Source organism: Eptesicus fuscus, chromosome 18, assembly GCF_027574615.1.
Source record: "Eptesicus fuscus isolate TK198812 chromosome 18, DD_ASM_mEF_20220401, whole genome shotgun sequence".
Classification (NCBI taxonomy): Eukaryota; Metazoa; Chordata; class Mammalia; order Chiroptera; family Vespertilionidae; genus Eptesicus; species Eptesicus fuscus.
This window is the reverse complement of record NC_072490.1, coordinates 34188400-34214391: the sequence shown is the minus strand read 5'-3', so window position 1 is coordinate 34214391 and position 25992 is coordinate 34188400. Positions and strand designations below refer to the sequence as shown.

At 49.4% G+C, this 25992-nt stretch overlaps 1 protein-coding gene across 1 annotated transcript; it reads left to right on the top strand.

The window, feature by feature from the left end:
• The first annotated feature begins 22336 nt into the window (after positions 1–22336).
• On the top strand, positions 22337–25444 carry TRH (thyrotropin releasing hormone). Its single transcript, XM_028127779.2, has 3 exons — positions 22337–22426; positions 23355–23546; positions 24151–25444. The coding sequence occupies exons 2-3, from the start codon at positions 23363–23365 to the stop codon at positions 24666–24668; spliced, it is 702 nt and encodes a 233-aa protein (XP_027983580.2). The 5' UTR covers positions 22337–22426; positions 23355–23362; the 3' UTR covers positions 24669–25444.
• Positions 25445–25992: the final 548 nt, after the last annotated feature.

Sequence of the window (25992 nt, the reverse complement as noted above, 5' to 3'; positions counted from 1 at the left end):
ACCTACGTTTCTATGACAGTTGAAGCTTTTGTTTTTCTGCGGCCCACATAAACTTAAACCTTGTTTATTTGGCCTGTGTTAGCCTTTGAGTTTGACATGCTTGATCTAGGATACCCTGACCGGGAAGGTTCCAACCCCAGCCCCCTTCCCCTGGTTCAGGCTCTGCACACTGTCTTCTAGCTCAGCAGAAGCTTCTGTCTGGCCTGGGCTGTGGTCCCACCAGGAAATCGATACCAGTCAGGCAGCTGTCATCCACTTCCCCGGCACCATCAAGCATCTTAATTGTATGGATGTTGGTGCTGCCGCCAAGGCCTCATTCGTCAGAGCCGTGTGGTCACAGCCGTGCTTGGCTGAGAGGTACATTCATTATGGAGACAGCCTTTATTGGGACCTTCAGAGGGATTGGGAAAGAGAAGCGAAGCAAGCAGGCACTCCTCATCCCCGGGGTGCCACAGGCTTCTCATCCAGGCTGCTGATAATAACAGCCAGCATTCACTTAGGGTTTACTCTGTGCCAGGCACCTTCCTAAGAGCTTTACCAGTATCAACCCACAGCAGCTCTGTGAGGTAGGCATAGTTACTATCCTTGTCCCCATTACACAGATGGCGCTACCGAGGCCCAGAGAAGTGAAGCGGTTTGTCCAAGTTCACTCAGATAGTAAGTGGGGCTAGTAGCCCCAGGGCCTGTGTGTTTAGTCCCTTGCTGTGGGGTTTCTCAGGGATAAAGATGGTGATATCATGGTATCTGTAATAACAATAGCAGCTTCCATGTATTGCAAGTTAGCAGGAGCCAGGTGTGGTGCAAACTTCTTTTTCATACCTACTTTATTTTATTCCACTCCAACACTCTGAGATAGGGGTGAGTGGCCCCGTTTTATAAATGGGCCAATTGGGCTAGAGGGGATGAAACACTTGCCCATGGCCACACAGCAGATGAAGGGAAGGGCTATTTTGTTTTTAGTTCCTTCAACCAGGGCATGTCTGGCTCTAAGCCTAGGTTCTTAACCATCCTCCTCTGCTGTCTCCCATTCACTTGCTGTGTGGCTTCAGGGAGGTCACTGCCCTTCTCTGGATCTCAGTGCACTTTTAATTCATCCATGAGCCTTTTCTGAAAGTTCCCATGTGCCCAGACTGGAGTTGGGGGGCTGAGGCAGGTCCAAAAGAGGGAGGGGATGCCACGTCTCTGCCCTCAGGGTGTCAGATACCTGTTTCCAGCCCCGAGGCAGCATTTCTCCCAGCATTTGTGGGCGTAGACCACCTGCCACACAATGGCGGGGAGCTTGTTAGCAAGGCCAGTGCCAGCCCCAGAAATTCTGATTCCGGAGGCCTAGGGTGGGGCTCGGGAACCTGCATTTAAAGAAACTCCCAGGGCCCAGCGGTGTGGCTCAGTTGGTTGAGCGTCGTCCCATGCACCAGGATGTCTCTGGTTTGATTCCGGGTCAGGGCACATGCCTGGACTTCAGGCTCAATCCCCAGTTGGGGATGTGCAGGAGGCAGCTGATCAATGTTTCTATCTCTCTCTCCCTCACCCTTCCTCTCCGTGAAATCAATAAAAACATATTTTTAGAAAACAACAACTATTAAATAGTGTTTAAACTAAAGAAACAAAACGGAAAACAGCTCCCAGGGAGTGGTGGTGCACAGTGTGCCCAGGCCTTGTTGAATTAGATTTTGCACTCTCTGCTCTTCATTCAAAAGCCTTATGAAGAGGACACTTCCTCTATACAAATCTTCAAGAAGGTTATTTTGGTCATTTAACAAATTAATACAAAACTAGATAAGCTTTTAAAATGATTAAAGAGTACTTTTCAGGTTCAGGTTAATACATGCCAACAGTATAGGAAGGAGAGGTAATAACTTTCAGCTTCGTCTCTTCCAGTCTGCCTCCTGGAGCTGCCCAAAGAGAACCATGCTCCGAAAGCTTCTTGATCACTTACTTGTGGTCAAGGAGCCAGGCGTTGGAGACAGCTGGGCCGGACAGACATGGTCCTGAAGAACCAATGACAATGACCTTGGCAGTTAACACTTACTGAATGCTAACAGTGGATAGACCCTGATCCTGACCTTTATAATGGGATATGGAGTGGTACTATGAACATTCCCTTTTTATAAAAGAGGTGAATTGAGCCCAGCCAGTGTGCCTACAATGGTTGAGTATTGACCTATGAACCCAGAGGTCACAATTCGAGTCCCGTGAGGGCACATACCCAGGTTGTGGGCTTGATCCCCAGGAGAGGGCGTGCAGGAGGCAGCCAATCAATAATTCTCTCTCATAATTGATTTTTTAAAAAAAATTATTTTAGAGAGGAAGGGAGAGGGAGAGAGAGATAGACACATCAATGATGAGAGAGAATCATTGATCAGCTGCCTCCTGCACATACCACACTGGGGATTGAGCCCACAACCCGGGTATGTGCCCTCTCTGGGAATTGAACCATGACCTCCTGGTTCATAGGTCAAAGCTCAGCCATTGAGCCACACCAGCCGGCAGGAGCCTGGATTGTTAAAGACACACCCTGGGTGTCTCTAGGCCGCTGCTCAGTTATGAGAACTACTGCCCCAGCTGTCCTGGGAGGTGGGAGGATGAGGGGAACACGCAGGTGGTGGGAGTTTAAGAGGGGGGAAAGAGGCTCCTAAGAGGGTACAGCAGGGCAAAGGTGCAGAGTTGGCTGGGCTCACCCCACTGGGTTTCTCCCCAGCAGGGTGGCTGAGCCCCCATCCACACCTAACCTCCCTCACCCTAAGGCCGCTAGCCCCTGAAAACCCTCCCCTCCTTCCTGAGATGTGCAACGATCCCACCCCCAGCCTCCAGGCCATCCCAGCTGCTTCTGTGATATCTTATTAGTCAAGTGGAACATTAATTAAATGTGAGAATAATAGAGCCAGAAATGGGGGGGAAATTGTAAAGCCAAGGAAGAAAAGAAGTCCCTTCGCACGGCTCTGCAGTAGCTGGAACCCTTAATTGTGTGACAGTGAGAAAAGGCTGTCACCCTGATATTCCCATTCTGCCAGTGACTCAAGGCAGCAGGCCTATGAATGTGTGGGAGGCATAGGGGGGCATGGCAATGGTGAGTCCAGGGAGCCAGGAGAAAACAGGGTCCCTGAGCCACCATGGGGCTCTGTGAGTCAGGGGCACAAGGAGAGCCACCATCCTGGGATAAACCATACCTTGTGGATAAAGAATAAAGTCCAAACTGCCTCCCTCCACCCCATTCTCACTCTCCTGTTGGCTTCCCTGGTGAACTCTCATTTGTTTCTCAAGCCCAGCCCCAAAGACCCCACCTCTGAGAACAGTTAGTCCTTGCATTTCCCAGGCTGTGGCAGCTCTGAGGGCAGCTCTCAGTCACTGTACCCACGTCTGTCCCCGCTCAGGGTTCTTACAACAAAGCCTGGTCCTGAGCAGGTATTGATGAACATTTGTTGGAAGAACGATGGGTCTTGCCAAGACAAACCCCCACATCCAGCCCGTACAGGTCAAGTAGACTAGAGTTAGACAAGTAGAACTTCTTAAAGTGACATTCAAGAGACCTCACTCAGACCCACCTCTTTATCAGGGCTTCTCAAGAATATTTCTGAGTCACCTGTATCGGAATCACCCTGGACTTAATGAGTCAGAATCTCAGGGAGTTTGAGGAGCCCCAGTCTGCAGACAGTGGGGAGAGTGGGAGGAGTTGGTGAGGGGCAGGGAGTGCACTGGCGCCCAGACAGCAGACTCCATGGAAACTGAAGAGACACACCTCTCACCAACCCCCAGGGCTGTAGTTTCCTCCTTTGCCAAGCAGTTAAGTTATTAAATGAAACACAGTGCTCCTAACAGAACAATAGAGTCATTACACGCTCTACTACCTCCTGGCAAAGCCTCTAATTGCCTCAGCCAACCTGGGGAGGCACTGAGAATACTCTCTGTGGTCCGCCCCCATCCTGCCAGAAGGGCTCCAAAGAGCACCTACCTGCTTCGTTTCGTCAAGGTCCTAGAGCTGCGCACACCCCGCCCTGGGAGAGCTGGAATGGTGGCAGGGTGCAGGGTCAAAATGGACCTGCACAAAGAGCTCCTTCCCCAGCCTGCCTTCATTCCCCGCTCTGTGCTCACACACCTGTGATGACTGGGCAGGTGGGGCTTCCCAACCAGCCCCAGCCTGCAGGCGCTGGCCCCTCCCAGGCTAAGTCTGTGCACCCTCACACTCCACACCATTTTGCACTTTCAGTCCTCTGTCCCTGGACTGTCCCTCCTCTCATTTCTCCAGCTGGTAAAATCCAATCCATGTCACCTCCTCTGTAAGACTTGCCCTAACTATTTCCACACGTTGGGCAGAAGTAAGTTCTTCCTCCCCTATGTCTCACAATAACTCATCAGAATTATATGAATAGAAGATAACATTTACTGAGCACTTACTGTATGCTGGGCCATCTGTTTTCTGACTGAACCCTCATTGCTATAGGCCCCATATCCCACTCTTTCCGCCTGGTAAGGAAGTGGAAGAATTGGGAGTGGGGTGGGGTGGCTTCTGAGATGGCCTTAGGAGGTCCCCGAGTGCTCAGTTTGGTGTGAGAAGCAGCAATATGATTCTCACATTCCTAGAAACATAGATGTAGCCCAAGAGGCCCAGGCAAGGGGATGCTGTAATGGGGGCCCACGGCTCAGTAGACCAATGACTGCAGAGCATGCAGGCACAAGGCCAGCTCAGGGGAGAGAGAGTGAGGCAGATTGTATTTGCAAGATGGCCACGAGCTGTCCCATTACCCAGGCTTATATTGCCAAGAGATGTTGACACTCCTTTCATTGAGAGGTAGGACTTCAGTTCCCTCCTACTGAGTATGGCAGGTGACTCTAGCACAAGCATGCCATGTGACTTCCAAGGCCATTGTGAAAGGTAACTTGGGCCTGTTCTTTTGAGTCGCTCGCTCTTGGAACCCAGCCACCATGCTGTAAGGCAGCGATTTTCAACCTTTTCCACCTCCTAGCACACATAAACTAATTACTAAAATTCTGTGGCACACCAAAAAATAGAAATTTTGCCTGACAAAAAAACGGGTAAAATTTTTATTGATTTACAAAATAAAACAATAATAGTAATTGCCTACCCTTTTTGCTCCAAAATGACTTTTCTAAAAATCAGATGCCTATACTTATATATAAGGATTATTTCTGGTACCAAGAATTAACCAATCAGATACAATCTGATTATGGAACATGACCAATAAGATGCAACTCTATTATATATATATCATGACAAGGCATTCACACTGGAAAGCTATTGTGGCTGTGGTCATTTTTTTTTTTTTATTTGACAATCTAAGGGAGAAGAGGTCAGTGCCCCTGACTAAATAGTCAGGTATTGATGTTTTAAAAATTCTTGTGGCCGAAACCGGTTTGGCTCAGTGGATAGAGCGTCGGTCTGCGGACTGAAAGGTCCCAGGTTCGATTCTGGTCAAGGGCATGTACATTGGTTGCAGGCACATCCCCGGTGGGGGGTGTGCAGGACGCAGCTGGTCGATGTTTCTCTCTCATCGATGTTTCTAGCTCTCTATCCCTCTCCCTTCCTCTCTGTGGAAAATCAATAAAATATATTTAAAAAAAAAATTCTTGTGGCCCGGCGGCATGGCTCAGTGGTTGAGCCTCGACCAACCTATGAACCAAGAGGTTGTGGTTCAATTCCTGGTCACGACAAATGCCTGGGATGCAGGCTGGATCCCCAGTGGGAGGCGTGCAAGAAGCAGCCGATCTATGATTCTCTCTTATCATTGATGTTTCTATCTCTCTCTTCCTCTCCCTTCCTCTCTGAAATCAATGAAAATATATTTTTAAAAATTCTTGAGGCACACCAGTTGAAAATCGCTGCAGTAGGAATCCCAGGTAACTTGGAAAGGTCATATATAGGTAGGTGTTTCAGGCCCCAGCCCCAGCTAAGGTCCTAATGAACAGCCAACATCAGCTGCTGAACGAGGCAGCCTGGCAGCCTTCAAGATACCTTCAACCTCATCCACTGTCTGATTGCATCAGCACAGGAGACCCTGAGCAAGAACCACCAAGCAGAACGCTGCCAACTCCCAGAACTGTGCAAGAGAATAATAGATTGTTATTGTTTTAAGCCACTAAGTTTTGGGGTGATTCCTTATGCAACAATGGGAAACCAGCACAGATGGAGACTGCAGATGGGAATTGAGTAGTAGGGATGGGGAGATTCTGAAACGATCGAGTTAAACTTCCACTTCTTGGCAGAAAGGGAGCTTGGAGTAAAAATGAAATTTCAATCTAGAAAATAACAATTTTGCATATTTGACTTTCAGACTGGAAGTCATAACTTTTATGCCAGCTGTGTGACCTTGGGCAAGTTACTTTCCCTCTCTGAGCTTCAATCTTGATAAGGATAAGACTCCCTCCTTGTGGGGTGGTGCTCCTTGTGTTTTAATGGCTGTCTTCCCTCGTGGCTGAGCACAGGACGGAGTACCCGGGCCATTTCCCTTGCCACCCTCCATCTCCACTCCAGGGTCTTTCTGACATCTGAACACTTGTATGCAGCTCCTAGGGACCCATATGCTCTCCCTCCCTCCTTCCCTGGTGCTAGAGTGAGCCAGAAGCCAGGTGACCAATGGCCAGCCCCGTCTGGATGAGCTCTCTGCTCATTATAAGTGCCCGCCACCTCTGCCTCCCTCCTTTCAAAGGACAGCTCCGCAGGTACTTAATTCAGGGCGGGAATAAGGCAACCAGAAATCCACTCTCCTCCCACCCCCACCCTATTTACCCAGAGCAGGACACCTGGCTGATCATACTGCCCCCGTGACAGGGCAGGGCCTGGATGGAGACACAGACCTTCCCCTCTGGAGGGTTTTGCGGTTTCACCTCTCCTGCTGGTCGGTTAGCCTAAACAATTACCATTAGTCCAGATAACGACGACCTGTTTATTGAGCACTGATTGTGTAATGACCAGAGACTTGACACATACATCGCAATTGAGTCCCACCAAATCCCTGAGGTAGGCACTATAATAAGGTCAATTTGATAGAGGAGAAACTGAGGAGCAAACAGATCGCTTTTCTCGGGATGCAGTTGGGCTGGAATCAGACCAGTCTGACTTCTCGGTCTTCCTATGCTCAAGGGCTATCAAAATTGCCTCCAAATTCAAGCACAAACCTGTCCCGCGCTCCACGGAAAACATCCTGTGGTTCTGATGAAGAGACAGGCAAACAGACCTATTCATTCGTTCACTGAGCACCTATTAAGTACCAAGCTGTTTCAGGCGAAGGGATAGAGAAATAAACAGAAGGAAGTCCCTGCCCTCACCGGGGTTACAATCTAGTGGCCCAACGAGGTGCTGTCACTTGCCTGAAGTCCCACAGCTGGTAAGTAGCCATATCTATGGACCAGCCAGAAGCAGAAGGGGTGGTTATGGGCAAAGGTCCCACCTGACAAGCCAGGGTCAGGCCAGCCAAGGAATAGAGGGCAAGAACTACTTTGGTAACAGACCAGCCAGTGTTCTACTCCTACTACGGCCATGCCCTTACCTTGAAACCCATCATTGTGACAGCTGCAATGAATCTACTTGTGACTCCCCTGGACACAAACTGAAAAATGACAGTCAGTAATAGTGTAGGGAGGGCTTCTCTCTCTGCAACACTCCAGCCAGAACTTATTAAAGTTTCTTTTTTTAATTTCTTTTAATTTCCCGGTTGAACTCATTGGCTCATCAATCATGGGGCGCCTTCAGTGTGAAGTGCGTCCTCAATATTATTGCACATCATCCGGCCACACCCGTCCATTAGAGCAGGCGGCTCTGAATGTCCCCTACCCACCCCAGTCTGTGTACCTGAAAAGATCAAGCTTATTGTTCGTCAGAATGCTGTCACTGCCTGCCTCTCCCTGCGTTGTGGAGCATTGGTTGTCATTGCGGGGCCTGGATTGTGGCAGAGCAGCTTGAGAGCATGTTTACAAGGAAAGGTCTTCAAGTTTATTATGAACAGGGCATTTAGAAACCCCTTGTGCTAGATCTACTGACCCTCCACTCTCCCACCTTCCCCACCCTGCTCTAGCCCGGGAAGACAACTTTATCAATGGCTCCCTTAGCTCCTGGTTTTCTGTAGGGTTTGGTCACTGGTGATGCTCAGAAGAGATCAGAGTGTGGGAGAAAAAAGGGGCCTGTAGTATTTAATCCCCTGGCTCCTGCTCTGTGGGGTCCCTCAACTGAAGGCTACAGCTTCTGTCAAGACCCTTTCCATCCAGCCCCCTCTTACTGTGGGTTCTGGCAACTGCAGCCCCCTCTTGCCCCTTTAGGCTTAGAGGTAACGATGGGTCTCCCCTCACTTTCCCTGTGCACCCTGCTCATATTTTTATAAATAGCCCTTTTATTAAATTATCCTCAAACTGTCCAATTCCGGGATACCATGTATTTCCTGGCCGTACACTTTCTCCCAAGATCATAAGCAGACACACTTTTGTTGTTTAAAAATTTTTAAATTAACTATATTTGTTGCTGATGACCAAAGTGCTGATTGGAGAAAAGTCAGGAAATAAAATACTGTCATTTATCAAGTATGTACTCTGTTTCAGGCAAGCACAATGCAAAGCACATTCCACATTTCTTCACAACACCCTGTGAGATACGTTTTACTGCCCCTGTGGTTCGGAGGTGACATTAGTTGCCCACAGTCACATATCAAAGTAGTGGTGGGCCTAGGATTGGAAACCAGGTCTAGAAACCAGATTCCAGGGCCCTTTTTGTGGCCCTGCCCCATGCTCAGAAGCCCTTGCTTATCTGAGCATCATTCATGACTGTCCTGAATAGCTCTCTGGCCCCAAAACCAATAAAGGGAAATCTGTTTGCTGCAGCCAGCTGGGTCCTCAGAGTAGCCCTGGAGATGTGCCCAATTCTGGCCTTTGGCATGGCCAGACCCAGCATGCTTGTGATAGATGGCTTTGACCCACCTCTCTGCCCCAGCTGTGGGCTAGAGTTAAGAGCAGCCATTACTTGTGATTTCTCCCTCCAGAATCCATGCCCTAGATCTGTGTCCACAACTGAGTCCTGGCTAAGCGATGATGGAGGAATCAGAAATGGCGAGTGCTAGGTGGGTCCACAGGTAGGGAGCAAGTCTTACACTTGGGCAGCTCCACTCTTTCACTTGTACATGGTGTCCCTCCGGAGTGCCCTACCCACCCCTCTTCTCCAGCTTCCCTAATACAGTGTTACCCATTCTTTAGGGTCCTCATCAGTCCCACATCAAGTTTGACTAGACATCTCCAGTCCATAGAGACAGCTTCCTACATGACACACCATTGGTGCTATGTGTTTCGGCACATAATTGTTTTCTAGTTATTTATATTGTTTTTGCCTTGTCTCCCAGCTGCCCTGGAGCCCCATAGGGCAACATATGTTGGCTTCTATCTCAGTCACTCACTAATTCACTTACTCATTAATGGACTTAATCATGTATTTACTCATTCCTGGGCTCATTCATTCACTTAATCACTTCAAGTATTATTATTCTTAAAAGCTTTCTGGCCTCCCTTTTGCCACATATGAGCCAGGGGAAATGAGCTATCCTTTTGAAACTCCAGTTCAGATGTTGTCCACAAGGCCGGGCCAAGTTCCATGACACTGACCTTGTGAATGAACTTGACTTTGCTTTGTCCTTTCAGAAGCTCATGAGACTTTGGGTCACTTCCCCATAAGAACACTTCACAGGTGGAATTGGAGCTTCCCCTGTAAGGTGCATAATAACTCAAAAAGCAAATGGGTCTTGGTGAGCCAGCAGGCAGGACAAAGCTCCGGCACCCTGCCCCCTCCTGGCCAGCTACCTATTCAACCTCTGAGAGGTTGTGTAACATTATGGTTAAGTGTTAGAGACTTTGTCTTCCACCTGGTGACCTTGGACAAGTTGTCCAACCTCCTGGGTCTCAGCTTTCTCTTCTGTAAAATGGGAATAACCATAATACCTACATCACTCAATTTTTATGAGTAACAATGCACCGAAAACACTTTGCATAAGGATTAATATGTAGTAAACAGTTAGTTGACTGAACGTTTTTTATTAGTAGTGTTTAAGCATTATTATCATCCTCATTTTACAAAAGGAAAACTAGAGATGTTAAGTAATGTACCTAAGGTCCCTAGTGAATTAGTGGCTAAACTGGTTTTCACACATAGTCCTTCCGAGTTTGAAGCATAGCCTAAAGCAAGGGAATTTCTTTGTGGTGTGGCCCCTCTTCCCCACCCTGGCATGGGATAAGCCATAACCCAACCCTGGATCCCTTCACCTCTTTGAATTTTATCTGTTAGTCATTACGTTTCAAGTGACAGAAAGAACAACTCAAATGGACTTAAACAAAAAAGGAACTTAGCTCCATCCAGTAATATGTCCAAACGAAGTCATGAAAAACCAGTTACTTCCCACTTCCTGGTTCAATTAACTTTGTGGTGGCAACATTCACAAGCAGAATCTTCCCAGGAGGTGGCAAAAATGGCCCCAGTGGTTCTGGGCTTACATCTCACAAATGCAGCCTGTAAAGAACTTCTCTTTCCACATAGTTTCAGTAAAAGTGTCATTGTTGTGTCTCATTGGTCCAGCTTGGCCAGACATCTGTCCTTGAACCAATCCCGGTAGCTGGGGAGATTCACACCCTGATTGGCCAGGCCTTGGTCCCAAGGTGGTGCCGGGCCCACACAAACCAGCAGGTTCGAAGGCAGGGGAGGGTGGTTCTCCTTTGTAAATCCAGCTTCCTTTTAGAAGAATAAAAGGACTGGAGGTTGACCAGACAAAAATAATAGTCGTCCATACAAACAGGAATAAAAAGACTTTCTTCCAAGTTTCTTGTGTGAATAATGCGTGATCCTTTAGAGAACATTTCTGGTACCTTTTAGGGCCCTAAGTGGGATTTTCTTTTCTTTTCTTGTTGTGCTTGACATCCATTTGACTCCATTGTACCACCCTCCCCTTCCCAGTCCTCAGCATTCCCCTTCTAACCCTTTCCTCTCTCCATCTCTGTATCCTGAAATCACAGCCAGGATCTCATGAGATTGCAGTACAAATGAGGAGGACTTATCAGTGAGAAATGTAAACAACAGAACCCAACTCTAACTAACCTAGCTGAAAGACGATTTATTGCTCCGAAGGCTAGAAGACCAAAGGCTACAGGCCAATAGGAAAGCCTTGCAAGAGTCCAGGCCGCAGGAAACTTTCAACCACCTTACTCAAGTGCTGTCGCTGTTCCTGGCACAAATGTCCCCCCAACAACTCTGCCATCTCTCCACCCAAGACTCTAAGTCCCAGGAGAAAGTGGGTTCCGTAGGCCAAACGTGGGACACATGCTGATCCCTTGTATTGGGCAGTGTGACTAGCAACCCATCAAGGCCATACAGGGCAGGGGGTAAGGTTATTCCCCAGAAGGAAAGAGGGATCCTTATGCTGACTGGAAGTCAAAGGGTAGATGCAGGCAGCCAAAAGACTATGGTGTCCATTCCAGACTCCAAAGTGGGTTCTCATGGGGCAATGAGAAGGGACGTTTGGATGCTCAGGAGAGGCAGTGGGCACCTTGTTGGGCCAAATGAAGGTCTCTGTCAGCATCCACTAGGCCTCTCCTCCTCCACCTGTTGTCACCCTGACTCAGGGCCCAATGTTAGTAACAGATTAATACCTACTCCCCCACTTGCAAGTTTCAGGATGTGTACTACATGTATTCTGAGGACAAGCTCTAATTAACTCAGAACATTGGGATAGAACCTACTTGTGGCTGACAACGAGATAAATGTACCTAAATGAGCAAGGTGAATTGGAGTTGGTTTTCATTTTTCTTCTGTAATAAGAGAGGCGGAGGCAGGGGTGGGGACTTGTAATCTCTAGTGGGCCTGATCGATGAGGAGGTGTCTTATCCGCCAGCGACTGTCACCGCCTCTACCCCAGCCCACCCAAAGCACTTCCGTCCTCGCCAGAATTAGTATATATCCTCTGGAGATGATCCAAAGATAAGCCTCATGATATTTCAAAAGTCAGAATCTCACTTTTTCTACTATGGGCTTTGAGACATCAGATACTGGGTTGAAGGGTAGCTTCAGATTTTTATTCCTTCAAGATACTTTCTATTAAAAAAAAAGTTCCTTTAATTTAGTGAGAAGATGTAACCAAAACATAAAAAGAATTTTACAAAAGAAAAAACTAATTCTCTGTTTTCATCATCATCCTAATTCATTAGCTATTTTCATCTGCCTGTATTCCCTTTCAGTAGGGTAGAGTGGAATCCAAGAAAATTCCTCTCTTTCCTGGCTGTGTGACTTTGAATAAGTCACTTCACCTCTCTGAGCCTTTGTTTCTTTATTTTCTTTCTTTATTTTTTGTAATTGAAAAATAAAATTTATTTATTTATTTATTATTATTTTTAAGTTAAATCTATTGGGGTGACATTGGTTAAGAGTATACAGATTTTAAGTGTACAATTCTATGATACATGCCTCATTTCTTTAAATAGGCAGGGTCATTTTGACTTCATAGGGCTGTATGAATTGAGGAAATGTATTCAGGGCACCCAGGAGTTGGTTTCAGTACACCAGTCCTTCTCTGTTGTCCCTCTCCAGTATTGATCTTCTACTCAGCACCCTCTGTGTGCTAAGCTCTGTGAAAGACGAACACATACTCTGCTCTCCTTCTGTTATGCTAACACATGTTATTTACCAGACTAACTAGCAGAAAACAGAGAATGGAAGAGTAAACAGGTAAGTGTTGAAGGAGCAGTGAGGATGTCCAATTCATGGGTAGAACATTAGATCTAGAGCCATGTTTCCTTACTAGATGGGGCCACCGATGACTGAAGATGATCACTAGACTCTGCCCCAAACTAAGCCACAATACATGTGCCACACATGTACACATTGAGCTGTAGACCTGGGCACACACATACATGCACACGTGCGCACCAAGGCATAGATATGCATGAATGTGTGCACACCATACACATAAATTGTGCATATGTACACACGCGCAGAGATATGTATACAAACACATATTGGCACATGCCCATACCAGCTGAATACATCAGACAACACCCTCCAGAAATCGCTCCTTGCATCCAACTCCATGCCAGGCCTGTGGGATAGCGGCATCCCCACAGCCCCCAGTGCCCTCCCTGAGCACGAGCTCCTCTCAGCAATATCCAGCTGGGCAGAAAATTGCTCTTTGGAAGCAATCTGGACCACACAGACCTGCAATTGGCCTCTCAGCATGAGTGTAAGAACTCATAGGGGGCACAGGGTCTGGGTTGGTGGGGGTTAATGGCTTCAGCTTGTCAGTCTAGACTGTGAGTGTGGAAGCCTGGCCTGGCCCTGAGCAACCTCAACAGTCCACGGACATTATCCATCTCTAGACCATGCTGCTCTGGGAGGAGGGCAGGGGGCCAGGCTGCTCTGCTCAGGAAGGGGAGAGGAAGCAGGTCCTCGATCAGCTTGAGCTCATCTGCTTCCAATTCTACTTGTCTTGACTCTCCCCATCCTACAGGGCCTGGCTTCTGCCCCTCTGCCTCCAGGAAGCTTCCGCTGATGGCTCTGGCCTTCAGATCTCTCCCTCCTCACTTCTAAGATTGTTCCCTATTTGTCTGTTTCTCCTTCTGGTGAATATTTTGACTCTCTAATGTGTTGTCCAGAGGTGATAGAGGGATGCAATATTTGTGCTCTCTCGCCTCAAAAGACAGGGCCAGGCAGCTTGTGCTCACTTGCTCAGGGGTCGGCAAACTCATTAGTCAACAGAGCCAAATATCAACAGTACAACGATTGAAATTTCTTTTGAGAGCCCAATTTTTTTAACTTAAACTTCTTCTAACGCCACTTCAAAATAGACTCGCCATGGTATTTTGTGGAAGAGCCACACCCAAGGGGCCAAAGAGCCACATATAGCTCACGAGCCGCAGTTTGCCGACCACGGCTCTAGGCTGAAAGCATTTACTGGTATTCATGTAGTCATTCATTTAGCAAATCTTTACTAAATGTCATCTATGTGCCAGGAACTGGATAAACAGTAAGGAACAAGTAGCTGTCCACATGAAGCTGAGGTTCTGGTGTGAAAGGCCGATAACAAGGAATAAGGAAATGCCCAATTGCACCTGATAAAGGCTGGGGAAAGAGAGAGTGTGGCCCAGCCAGTGTGGCTCCGTGGTTGAGTGTTGACCTATGAGCCAGGAAGTCATGGTTTGATTCCCAGTCAGGGCACATGCCTGGGTTGCTGCCTCGATCCCCAGTGTGGAGTGGACAAGAGGCAGCCAATCAATATTCTCTCTCATCATTGATGTTTCTATCTCTCTCTCCTTTTCCCTTCCTCTCTGAAATCATTAAAAATATATTTTTTTAAAATCCAACTTAAAAAAAAAAGAGAAAGTGTGATGGGCATCTATCTATTCCAGTCAGGGTGGTCAGAGAAAGCCTTGGGTATGCCCTTTCATCCCAAGTAACTCCAAGACTTGTCCAATTAACCATCCTTCACCTACAGGCTGGATCTATGGCCCCACCCCAGGACTTTTGAACACATGGTACATTGTAATGTAATTTATGTGGACACATCCTGCTCCCCTCCCAGACTGCTAACATTTGTAGAGCAGTGTTCCTGTCTGGATCCTCTCAGTGACCCTAAAACTCTACACATTACCTGTTCCAGGAATGTTTATTAAATGAACGAATGAAAGGATGAATGAATGAACGCATGGGCATTTGCAGTAGGCTCTTAAGAATGAATAAGTGGCCCATAGGTGGCAGGCAGTAGGTAAGGAGAGGGGCCCAAACAAGAGCTGTGGAATTGCACAGAATGTTTGTAAGATGGGTTTCATTGGTTGATGTTGGGGGTGGGTGGAAGGCGGGGGGCGGGGAAGAGCTGTCAGGAGAGAAGTCTAGATTGTACTAAAATTATAGAGACTTAAATGCTAGGCTAAGAATTTGATCCTACGAGCAGCATGGAACCATACAAGGTTTGTTCCCCTATATTCCCTGACACCTATTACATTGCCTACAAGCAGTTTGGCACCCAGTAAATGTGTATGGAATTGAAGCATCCTGGAGGGACTAGATTGGATTAACTCTTCTTTGCTGGCAGCTGAGGATGGTCTACATGGAATCAAACTAGCAGCTGCCTGGAGTTGCCTGGAGTCCCCTTGGGCTCCATATCGCACAGCCTGCCCACCATGGTGTCTGAGAACTCTTCATTAGAGGGTCATTTCTCAGAGGCTTAATGTTATTTGGGGCTAGGCTTACCCAAAGTTTCCAAAAAATATGATACTCTTTTAATGGCAATTTATGGTCACCAAGACCAGAACAAGATCCTGCAGGTGGGGATGGCATGTGGGGTGAAAGATAGAATCCAGTCTTCCAGCCTGAGTTTGGTTACTTTTAGTTCCCTTAGAGAAAACCCTGACCCAGCCAGTGTGAAGGAAAGACACTGGGTAGGGCACTGATCTTGAGGTTGTTGCTAATTCACTGAGGGATGCAGGCAAGCCTTTCCCTTCTCTGAGTCTTGGTTTCCTCACCCATGCAAAGGGTACATAGGAGACCTGTGTTGTTTTACCGGCTCAGCATTCAGATCCTCTTCTAGTAGGTGAACCCCAAAATGCCTCTGGAGAAGCCCCTCGGTCCATGCTGTTTAAATGGGATTGACTCCACCCCACAGCTCTAGGGTTGGCCAATCTGAATTATAGGGACCTGTCCAGGAATGAGCATGTGAACCAGGCTGGGCCAAGAAGAGCTGACCCTAGGACTTGTAGTAAACAGAAGGACTCTTGTTTTTAGGGTTACTCCGCTGGGAAAATGCAATCCTGGGGATGCCTATGGCCACTTCTCCACCTGTGAGGATAGTCAGCTTGAGAATGAAACTATCTAGAGGAAAATAAAGATAATAAATGGAGAGAAGGGACAGACTCTTCACGGCACCATTGGAGCCTCAGGATTCTGCCATCCCGGCAGCTAGTCCTAAGTCTATGCTGCCGGTGACATCCCATTTTTATTCTGCCTATGCCACTTTAGGTTATGTTTTCTCTCACTTGCAGCTGGTAAGAGGGATCACCCAGGGAGGGGGCCCTTTCTGAGGAATGTGCAGTTTTCTGTGGAGAAGCTGATTTGGGAGGCATATGCATATGGCCAGGCACACTGCAGGGGACGAGGAGATTTGGGGAAGGTGCATGGGGCGAGAGCAGACTCATGTACTCCCTAGACAAGCAGAGCAGGAGGAGAGCCCAAGAGGACAGGTGGACAGAGCAGGGTGAGGGAGGCTGGGGCAAGGGTTCCCTGGAGGCTTCTCAGTTGGCTTGGCTGTTTCCCTCTTGCCCCTGTACACTCATCATTCACCAAGCAGCCAGAGGGATAGTCTGAGAGATTAAATCAATCACCTCTCTCCTGTGCCTTAAACCCTCTATTTTCCCATTGTCTTGGGAATAAATCCAAACTCCTTACTCCCCATGGCAACAAGGTCCCATAGGATCTGACCCCTTCCCACCTTTTTCTTATATTGTACACCACCCCAACACATAACCATTGTGCACCCTGGTTCTAGAACTATGCTTGCCAAACCTGAGCATATACTGGAAATATTTGTTGAATAAAGAAATAAATCAGTGATTGAAATGAGAACAGCAACATTTCCAGTGGATTCGGCATCAATGAAATTGGTAGGTAAGGGGGAATCTGTGGATTAGAGAGATTCCTGGAGCAGGTTTCTATGGAGAAAGGGCAGACAGGAAATGGACTCATCTTCCTGAATTCCTGAGATAGTTTTATGATCTTGGAGAAAAGAAGACCTTCATTTTTTGGACAATAACAGCAGACTATAAAGGAAAGAACTGAGTATATAAAAGGTACCATTTTTTTTAAAAATTAAAAAGCCACGATGTCGAATATACACAAACCTACACATCATAAAGTTGCATAGAACAAACTGCACGCATGTGAGTGTGCATGTACACACACACACACACACTCACACACACAAATGAGTACAAGTAAAACTGGGGTAATCGGAATAAGGTCAGAGGATTGTATCAGTGTCAATATCTTGGTTGTGATATTGTACTATATAGTTTTCAAGATATAACCATTAGGAGAAGATGGGTGAAAAGTACCCATAATCTTTTTGTCTTATCCTCCTACCTAAAAACTAGTAATATGCAAATTGACTGCACCTTCGCTACACCCAAGCCACGCCCACCAGCCACGCCCACCAGCCAATCAGGGCCAGTATGCAAATTACCCAACAAAGATGGCGGTTAATTTGCATACGCCGAGGGAGGGAGGAGTGAAGATTGAAGACAACTTAGAAGGAAGAGGGAGGAAAAGCGGAAAGCAAAGTGGCTGCCAGAGGGAAAGACCGGGCGGGGCGGGGCGGGACAGGGCGGAGCAGAGTGGGGCGGGTGGCAGCGGTGGCAGCTGCAGCGCATGCGCCACAGCAGCCACTTGCAGGATTCTTCCTGCAAATGGGCTACTAGTTTATTATAATTGCATGTGAATCTATAATGATCTCAAACATTTTAATTTAAAAAATACCATAATAAAAAGAGGTGCCCTGGCAGGTGTGACTCAGTTGTTTGGGTGTCATCCTGTGCAGGGGGGTGGGGGGCCAGGAGGGAGATTGGTAAGTAGGGAAAGAGGGGCGGTGTCCCCAGTTCCATCCAGTCATGTGCAAATGCCTGGGTTCCAGGTTCATCCCAGGTAGGGGTGCATGCCGGAGATGGCCTATCGATGTTTCTCCCTCACATCAACGTTTCTCTCTCCCTTCCTCTCCCTTAGTCTCTCTCTAAAATCAACAAAAACATATTTTAAAAAAGTTTAAAGGTAAGCTGGGAGGGGCTGCCTCCGGCCCTTCTGTAGCTCAGGGTTGACAAAGAACAGGAAGCAGAGGGGCTTTGAGAGAGAACCTAGGGGAGTCTGGGTCTGGAACATCAGAGTCCACCCAGTAACTCAGCAGACCTCCGGCAGGAAAGTGTGTGTGTGTGTGTGTGTGTGTGTGTGTGTGTGTTGCAGTGGGGATGGGAACTGGAAGTTAGAAATTAGTGCACAAACTCACCACTAAATTATCCCATTATTCATTTTCAAAAGCATAGCAATATTAATCTGATAAGCAACTAAAGTACAAACACATTTGTATTGTCAGAGGGAAAAAAGAAGTTAAAAAGAGATGTGCAACATAATGACTGAACTCTCGGCTCCCTGTTTTGTTTTGTTTTTAATCTTTACCTGAGGATATGTTTTTATTGAATTTTTTTTTTTGAGAGGGAGAGGAAGGGAGAAAGAGAGAGAGAGAAATATCGATGTGAAGGAAAAACATCTACAGTTGCCTCCCATATGTTCTCTGCCCTGACTGGGGATCGAACCTGCAACTTAGGTATGTGCCCTGACTGGGAATGAAACCTGCACCTTTTTGGTGTATGGGACAACGCTCCAATCAACTGAGCCACCCGGCCAGGGCTCAGCTCCCTGTTTTAAATGTGAGTTTTATTATTATTTAGGCATGATGAGGCCAATTGATCAGGAGATTACTACTATTGAAAAGGTAGTTTATTACTCACAGTTCCTAAGAGGAGGGGGCAAACCACACCATGCAGGGTCACATGGGGTAGCACCAGGGTCCATCAGGAGGCAGAGGGAGCAGGGAGTCGGGGGAAAGATGGGCAAGAGCCTTTACTGTGGTTTCTGCAGGAAGGAACAGGCCAGGTGGGGTCAGAAGGTTCCAGATAATCTAGTTTCAATAATTTCAGTGAGCTCTGGGGCATAGGCGCTCTCCCTAGTTGCCGGATACCTGGCCCTGGGTGGTTAGGGCAAGAAGATAGTAGCCCAGAGAGCGGTGGGGGTGTGGGCTCTCAATTGGTTTGTTTGCATATGGGTTCTTTACTTATCTCTAGGAATTGGCTAACTCTGGGAGTTGGCAGTCTCTCCAGAGTCAGCAAGACCCCAAAGGTCAAAGTGTCAGAAAGACACGGTTAATACAGTGCCCACGGTCTAGAACAGGTCCTGTTACTTATTAGGAGTTCAGTGAATATTTGCTGAGGGAAAGAAGGAGGAAGAAAGGGGAAAAGAGAGGAAGGAGGGAGGGAGAGTTGGCTTGCTGAGCACACTTCAGATACCTCTATCATCCTCTCTGGTCCCTTGAGTTATCTGGGAACTCCATTTCCTCCTCCCATTTGCCCCCCCACCCATCTGTCTAGCAACTCTCCTCCTAACAGGCAACTCAAATCCCTGATTATAGAAGTGCATCAAATGGGTGCACCCGGGGGCGATGTTCCAGCTACCTCACCCTTTTACAGGCAGCTTTTCTATCCATCCACTCTTATCACTCCTGAGCCTCAGACTCAGAGATTTTGTTTTATTTATTTATTTATTTATTTATTTATTTATTTATTTATTTTTGGTGCTGTTTGTTGGTTTGTGGTTAGATAAGGCTGCACAGACAAAAAAATCAAACAGCGCTAAGTGAGCTCCCTTGCACTATCCTCCCCTGACTGGGCTCCCCAGTTCTCCTTCGGGAGACTTGTGCACCCCAACAGAGTCTCTGCATTATCAGTCCGTCTCCCAGGCCACCACACAGATGTACATGATGTACACATTGTTCTCCATTCTGCTTTTTTAAAACTTTTTCCTGGAGCTTGTTCCATATCTGTACATCTGGAACAGCCTTGTTCTTCTGAAGCTGCAATAGTACCTCCTAGTTTTATATGGGCCCTAGTTGATTTAAGCAGGCGCCTCCTAGTGGACAGACATTCAGGCTGTTTGCAATTCTGGCTTTTTAAAAATTTTATTTAAAGCTTTTATTAATTTTATAGAGGAAGGGAGATGGATAGAGAGATGGAAACATATATGAGAGAGAAACATCAATCGTCTGCCTCCTGCATGTCCCCTACTGGTGATTGAGCCAGAAGCCTGGGCATGTGCCCTGACTCAGAATCGAACCTGTGACTCTTGGTTCATGGGTCCACACTCAACCCCAAGCCACATCGGCCAGGCTGGCCTCCAATTCTGGCTTCTATAAGCCAGGCTGCACGGAATACCCTGTGTACACATCTTCATGCGTAGGTGTGGGTATCTATAGGATGAAGTCTGAGAAATGGAATTGTCTTGTGGAGGGTACATATGTGTTAAATTTCCAGGTTGCCACCCAAAGAGGTTGTTGTATCAATTTACACCTCCACCATTGCATGTAAAAAAATAACAGGTCTGTCTGTCTGTCTGATTAAATGCTTAGCTAGGTTGTCAATTCTTCAAATTCTGGAATCTGACTGGAAGAGCAAGCCTGGGATTTCAGGTTTGCAATCTACCCCAGCCAATCATCTAAATTTGGGGGCATAAAGTATGCCTGGGAGTTGGGAGGCTGTTCAGGCCATCTCTCCAGGCCTCAGTTTTTTTCATTTAAAAATGAGGAGAGAGCCCTGGCCGGTTTGGCTCAGTGGATAGAGCGTCGGCCTGCGGACTGAAGGGTCCCGGGTTCGATTCCAGTCAGGGGCATATGCCCTGGTTGTGGGCATATCCCCAATGGGGGGTGTGCAGGAGGCAGCTGATCGATGTTTCTCTCTCATTGATGTTTCTAATTCTCTATCCCTCTCCCTTCCTCTCTGTAAAAAGTCAATAAAATATATTTTTAAAAAAAATAAAAATGAGGAGAGGACTTTTTGGCTGGTCATCTGAAAATTCCCTTCCTTCTCTACCCTTCAAAGTTCTTCTGCCTCCCCAGGTCTCTGTGTCCCTATCTGTAAAGTGGGACTAATAGTCTTTACCTTGTTTATCTTGCCGGTGATGTGAGGATGCAGTGAGGTGGTGGATGTGCTAGGAAGGTTGGGTGCTCTACCAAGGGAAGGAGCAATAGTTAAAATACTTTTGGAATTCCTTGCCAGACGACTAGCATGGTCTGGGCATACAAGTATTAGGCTGAAGAAATATTGGATATGGAGGCAGAATAATGTTAAGATTGTCCAGAGGTAGGAGATACCTTCACAGACACTGTTCTGTCAAAAATGTGGTTCACTCTGAGTGGGCCTGACTAACGTCTGTGTCCCCAAAACCAACGAGGGGGCCATTAGATGCTTCAGGTTGGAGGCTGTGCCCAGGACTAGATGTAGCAGGGTTCTCTTCTGAGGTACAATGTGACTATGGGGAGAGATTGGGGGACAAGCTCCTTGGCATCTGTGCTTTTCTCCTCGCAACATTCCCTCCCCTCCTTTGCGTGGGTAGCATGGGTTCCTACAGATTTCTGGTCCTGAGTCCACCACAAACTCCAATGTCCCTTCCTGGTGACTGGGGCAACACATTGGGAGATGGTAGGGAGTGGTGGAGAGTATGGTGACCAGAGGCAGCCAGGCTCAACTCCAGCTGGCTGTTGTTAGGAGGAAGTGCAGGGCCACTCTTTTTATTTTTATTGATTTCTGAGAGGCAGGGAGAGGGAGAGAAAAAGAAACATCAATGATGGGAATCATTGATTGGCTGCCTCCTGCATGGCCCCCCACTGGGATTGAGACCGCAATCACAACCCGGAATCTAACCGTGACTTCCTGGTTTATAGGTCAATGTTCAACCACAGAGCCACACTGGCCAAGCTAGATCCTCTCTTTTCCAAGAGATTTTCAAGAGAAGTCATAAGTCCACATTTTACCTTAAGTTCTCCTGATGTTGGTTATTCGGGTTTAAAAAATAACACCTGTGGGAGTCACACAAATCAGTCTGTAAACTGGTGGTGGCCCACTCACGACCAGCTTTGGCATTCTGAACACTGTCCCCTTCCCCAACCGTACAGACGAGAAAACTGAGACCCAGGGCGTGGGAGGCATTTGCCAGCGGTGACTATCAAGATCAAAGCCCAGATCCCTCTTGTCCCCTAATTTCTCCCTCTCTCACTCTACCCCTTTCTTCCTCCTTTTCTCCCGCTCCTCTCCCTCTTGGCCTCTCTGATGTGCGTGGTGTGTATCTCTCTGTATCTCTCTATATGCATCCCTCAGTCCTTGTCTTTATCTCCCATTTTCTCCCACGTGTGTTTGTGTGTGTGTGTGATTCTCTGTCTCTTTGTCCCCTACTCTTAGGCAACTGGCCTCAGAGCTGGGTGCAGACATGACCCCGCACCAGCAGCCCATCCTGCGGGCGTGTGTGAGCTCACTCTCCCTCCCTCCCGCCCCCCTGTCCCCCGGCCCCCGCCCCAGATTTCCGGCGGAGCTCGGAGGCGGGGAGGCGGAGAGGCGGCGGGGGGCGGGAGGGGTAGAGGGAGGTAGCGGGGCGGTGTACCCGCGGGGCCCGCTGCCGTCAGCGTCCCTTCGCGTTGGCCGCGACCCCTCCCCGCTGACCTCACCAGCGCCGCTGCCTCGCGCCGATATAAGCGCGCGTCCCGCGGAGCAGCGGGCACCGGTGGCCGGGACTCCTGACTCACCGCCTCTAGACCCCAAAAACTCCGGACTCGAAGCCCCAGGATCCCGGACCGGTCCCGCGGAGCTCGCGCCCGGACAGGTAACCACCTCCGTCCCTCTCCTCCCACCGGCGGCGCCCGGGAAAGCGGGCCCTTTCCTCCCGCCCTCCTGGGCGCCCCGGGAGGAGCCGCCGCACCTGTGCTCTGGCGGGGCGCTGCGTTCGCGCCCCGTCTTCCACGGCGCGGGCACCCCGGCGGCGGCCACCCCGGCACACTCAGGTCCCTGCGTCTGGGCATCGCGGGGAAGACTCGCCACCCCACCCTGCCCGGCCGCCAGCCCGCAGGTCCCGGCGCAACGAGGCAGGCGGGGCGCGGCGGGAGCGCCTGGGAGCGCCTGGGAGCGAGAACCCCGACGTGGGAAACGGGATGCGCGCGTTAGACGCTCAGTGGCCTCAGCATCTCGGCCTCGGCGCCGGAATAGAGTGTTAGCGCGGGGATTGCCGTTGACGTCAGGATCTTAGGGCCAGAATTGTATCCCTTAGCTCAGCCATAGGAGCATTTTATCATTAGAAATGGGGTCTTGGCGTGGGAATGAGAACGCCGGCGGAATGTGGGCATTAGGACGTGGCGCCGGGAACTTTGGGGGGGGGAATCAGCCTGCGTGGGGGCCGCGAGCATCCTGGCCGTCGGGCCGACGCCGTAGCCTTGGTGACACTTCTGCCGAGTCGGCCCGGGCGCCGGCTGCCCCCGGCTCCCCGAACACGGAGCGGCGGCAGCGACGGGGCTCCCACGGCCCCCTGGCTCGCGGCAGGCAGAACTGGGCGTGGGCAGGCGCTCCGAGCAACTCGACAGGTGAGGACACCGGGGCGAGGCAGACCCTCCTGCTGCCCCGGGTTCTCTACTCCTCCGGCCTCAGGGACCCGCTGGGTCAGGAAAGGAGGAGGTGCAGCTCCCTGGGAGGGAGGGGGGGGGGGGGCGCAGCGCGCTTATGCGCTCTCTCTCTCTCTCTCTCTGTCCTCCGGACCCCAGCCGCCACGATGCCTGGCCCTTGGTTGCTGCTCGCCACGGCTTTGACCCTGACCCTGACCGGTGTCCCCGGAGGCCGCGCACAGCCCGAGGAGGATCCGCAGGATGCTGGGTTCGCTGCACAGTACCCGGCCCTCATGGACCCCCTGCGCCTTCTCCAGCAGCTGCGAGTAGAGCGGGGAAATCGCGAATCAGGTGAGAGGCGGGTCTGACCTGGGCTGCCTAAGGCGAGATGAGGCTGAGGAGAGGGCTGCGGGGCGAGGTGGGGTGGGGGGGCGGAACAGAGGAGAGGGAGCGACTTGGTCATCCAGCCTCTTGCTCAGAAACTCTCAACTGGCCACACCCTCAGCCAGGTCATGAGTTGACCCTTTCCTGGGACCAGATTCCTCTTGCATCTCAGTCCTGGGAATATGTCACAGAAAACATCCCCACAGTGGGGGAAGATTCTGTGCTGGGAAGAAAATGCCAGGCACTCACTGTTCTAAGCACTTCAAATACTTTGTCACACTAATTTGATCTCCCTCGCAGCCTCTTAGATAGGAACCGTTATTCCCCCTCATTTTACACCAAAGAAAACGGAGGCTCAGAGTTGCTTATGGTCACACAGCGAGGGAGGGGCAGCGTTGAGACTGGAATCAGAAGTCATGCCTTTGACCATCTGTGTGAGTGTATGTGTCCGTGAGTCCTGAGAGACAGATGCAAGGCCCTAACTCTGCAGGAATTTCCGCCTTGATTGGAGGAAGGCTAGAGTAGGCACTCAAGGGTGAGGGGATCCCTCACTAGCTCTTTCCTTCCACAGAGTCCCAGAACTTTCAGTACGATGGGCTCTCTAAGCGTCAGCATCCAGGCAGAAGGGAGGAGGAGGCAGAAGAGGGAGTTGAAGAGGAGGAAGAAGAAGGAGGGGCTGTGGGCCCCCACAAAAGGCAGCATCCAGGCCTGTGGGAGAATGCAGCTACTCGGCCGGTGGATGTGGCCCCCCAGAAGCGGCAGCACCCTGGCCGGCGCTCCTTCTGGCTGGGGCATACTTTCACCAAGAGGCAGCACCCTGGCAGACGGCTGGTGGACCCCAAGGCCAAAAGGAGCTGGGGAGAGGAGGAGGAGGAAGGGGAGGAAGGGGAGAGAGAGCTGATGCTTGAGAAACGCCAGCATCCGGGCAAGAGATTCTTGGGAGGCCGGTGTGGGCCCCAGGGAGACTGTGGTCAAGCCAGCCTCCTGCTGGGGCTCCTGGATGACCTGAGCAGGGGCCAGAAGTCTGAGGAGAAGCGGCAGCACCCTGGACGGCGGGCGACCTGGGCCAGGAAGCCCCTGGAGGAGTGAGCCCATTTTCCTGTGACGTCGAGTTTGGGGTCTAAGAATATCTTCAGTCCTATCCTTCTGTGACCCCTCTTTCCCTTACCCTTAGATCCCTAATCATAAACCTGAGCCCCCCTTATGCACATATCCAAACCCCTGGCCTTGCTTGACCCCCCTCCTTCAGGGACATGAAAAGGCCATCCCATAAGCTAAAACCCCATATTACTTCATTTCGTATCGCAGGCAAGGGGGCAGATCCCAGAGATCCTCGCCTACCCTGCAGGCCACCTCCCCTGCCTTAGTCCTGGCTAAGATGACCCTTCTGTGTCTTCTAAGGTATTCCCAGAGAGGGGCAGAGTGCCTCTGGGGCAAACAGCCAGTGAGGGTGGGGTGCAATTGAAGTGGTGATGTCCAAACCTAGCTTCCATCCCCCACCCTGTGTGTCAGGAGTCACCACATGTAAACGTTGCCCCCAGAATCCAGGGTCTCCTTCCCTTCTTGGTTTTCTTGGATGGTTTTTTTGTTTGTTTGTTTGTAAGGGGGGGGGGGTGGTAGCACCTGACCCACAGCTGTGTTCTGCTTGGGGGAAGCATTTTAGGTGGAGATCCCTGTGGTGCTGTGTTGTGTGGTAGCTGCAGAGTGAATGTGTGTGGGAATATGTAAACATTGCCCTGGAAGTTGTGGGATAAACATGTATGTGGGAATATGTAAATATCATCCTGGATGTTACGGCTTGTATATAACCTGCTGGATACCTTCTTCTTGTCAATGATAATCCTCCTAATGATAATTAAACACATCTAGATAATCATGGAGCTCTGTGGTTTGCAGTTCTGTCTCGGCTGATGTGGGGTTTCTCTTTTCAGCATGGAGAGGGGGCTGGACTAAGAGCTCCCCAGCTGGGGACTAAGAGCTCCCCAGCTCTGCTGAGAAGGGACCCTGGGACCCTGGGGGCATGAAAAGTCTTCTCCACTGCCCCCCACCTCAGAACAAGCTTGGGAGGTGAACAGGGACTCTGGAGCCCATTTGACACCCAGGGAAACTGAGGCCTGGAAAAGAGGAAGGCCATTCTGGAAGACACAAAGCTGGCTGAGGTGGAGCTATAGGTCTTAGAGGCCACCTCAGGACCCTGTCTTGAGTTTGCCTGGTTTGGTGAGAGAGCTGGTCTGGCTTAGGTTTGTAATCAACATAGTTCTGTGGCAGGAATCAACAGTCTGTGTCACCCGGCAGGCAAAATGAAGACAAAAGCTATGATTGGGGACTCAAACCAGGGGCCTTTGGGGCCAGGCAGGGAGTCAGGCTAAGTGCAGGACAAGAGGGAGTGGTGGGGACTGGGGCAAACTGAATA

Excerpts from the sequence above, each read along its gene's own strand:
- TRH (XM_028127779.2), top strand. The coding sequence starts at position 23,363 with ATGCCTGGCCCTTGGTTGCTGCTCGCCACGGCTTTGACCCTGACCCTG. Across the intron at positions 23,547-24,150 it reads GCGGGGAAATCGCGAATCAG|AGTCCCAGAACTTTCAGTAC; the intron begins GTGAGAGGCGGG and ends TTCCTTCCACAG.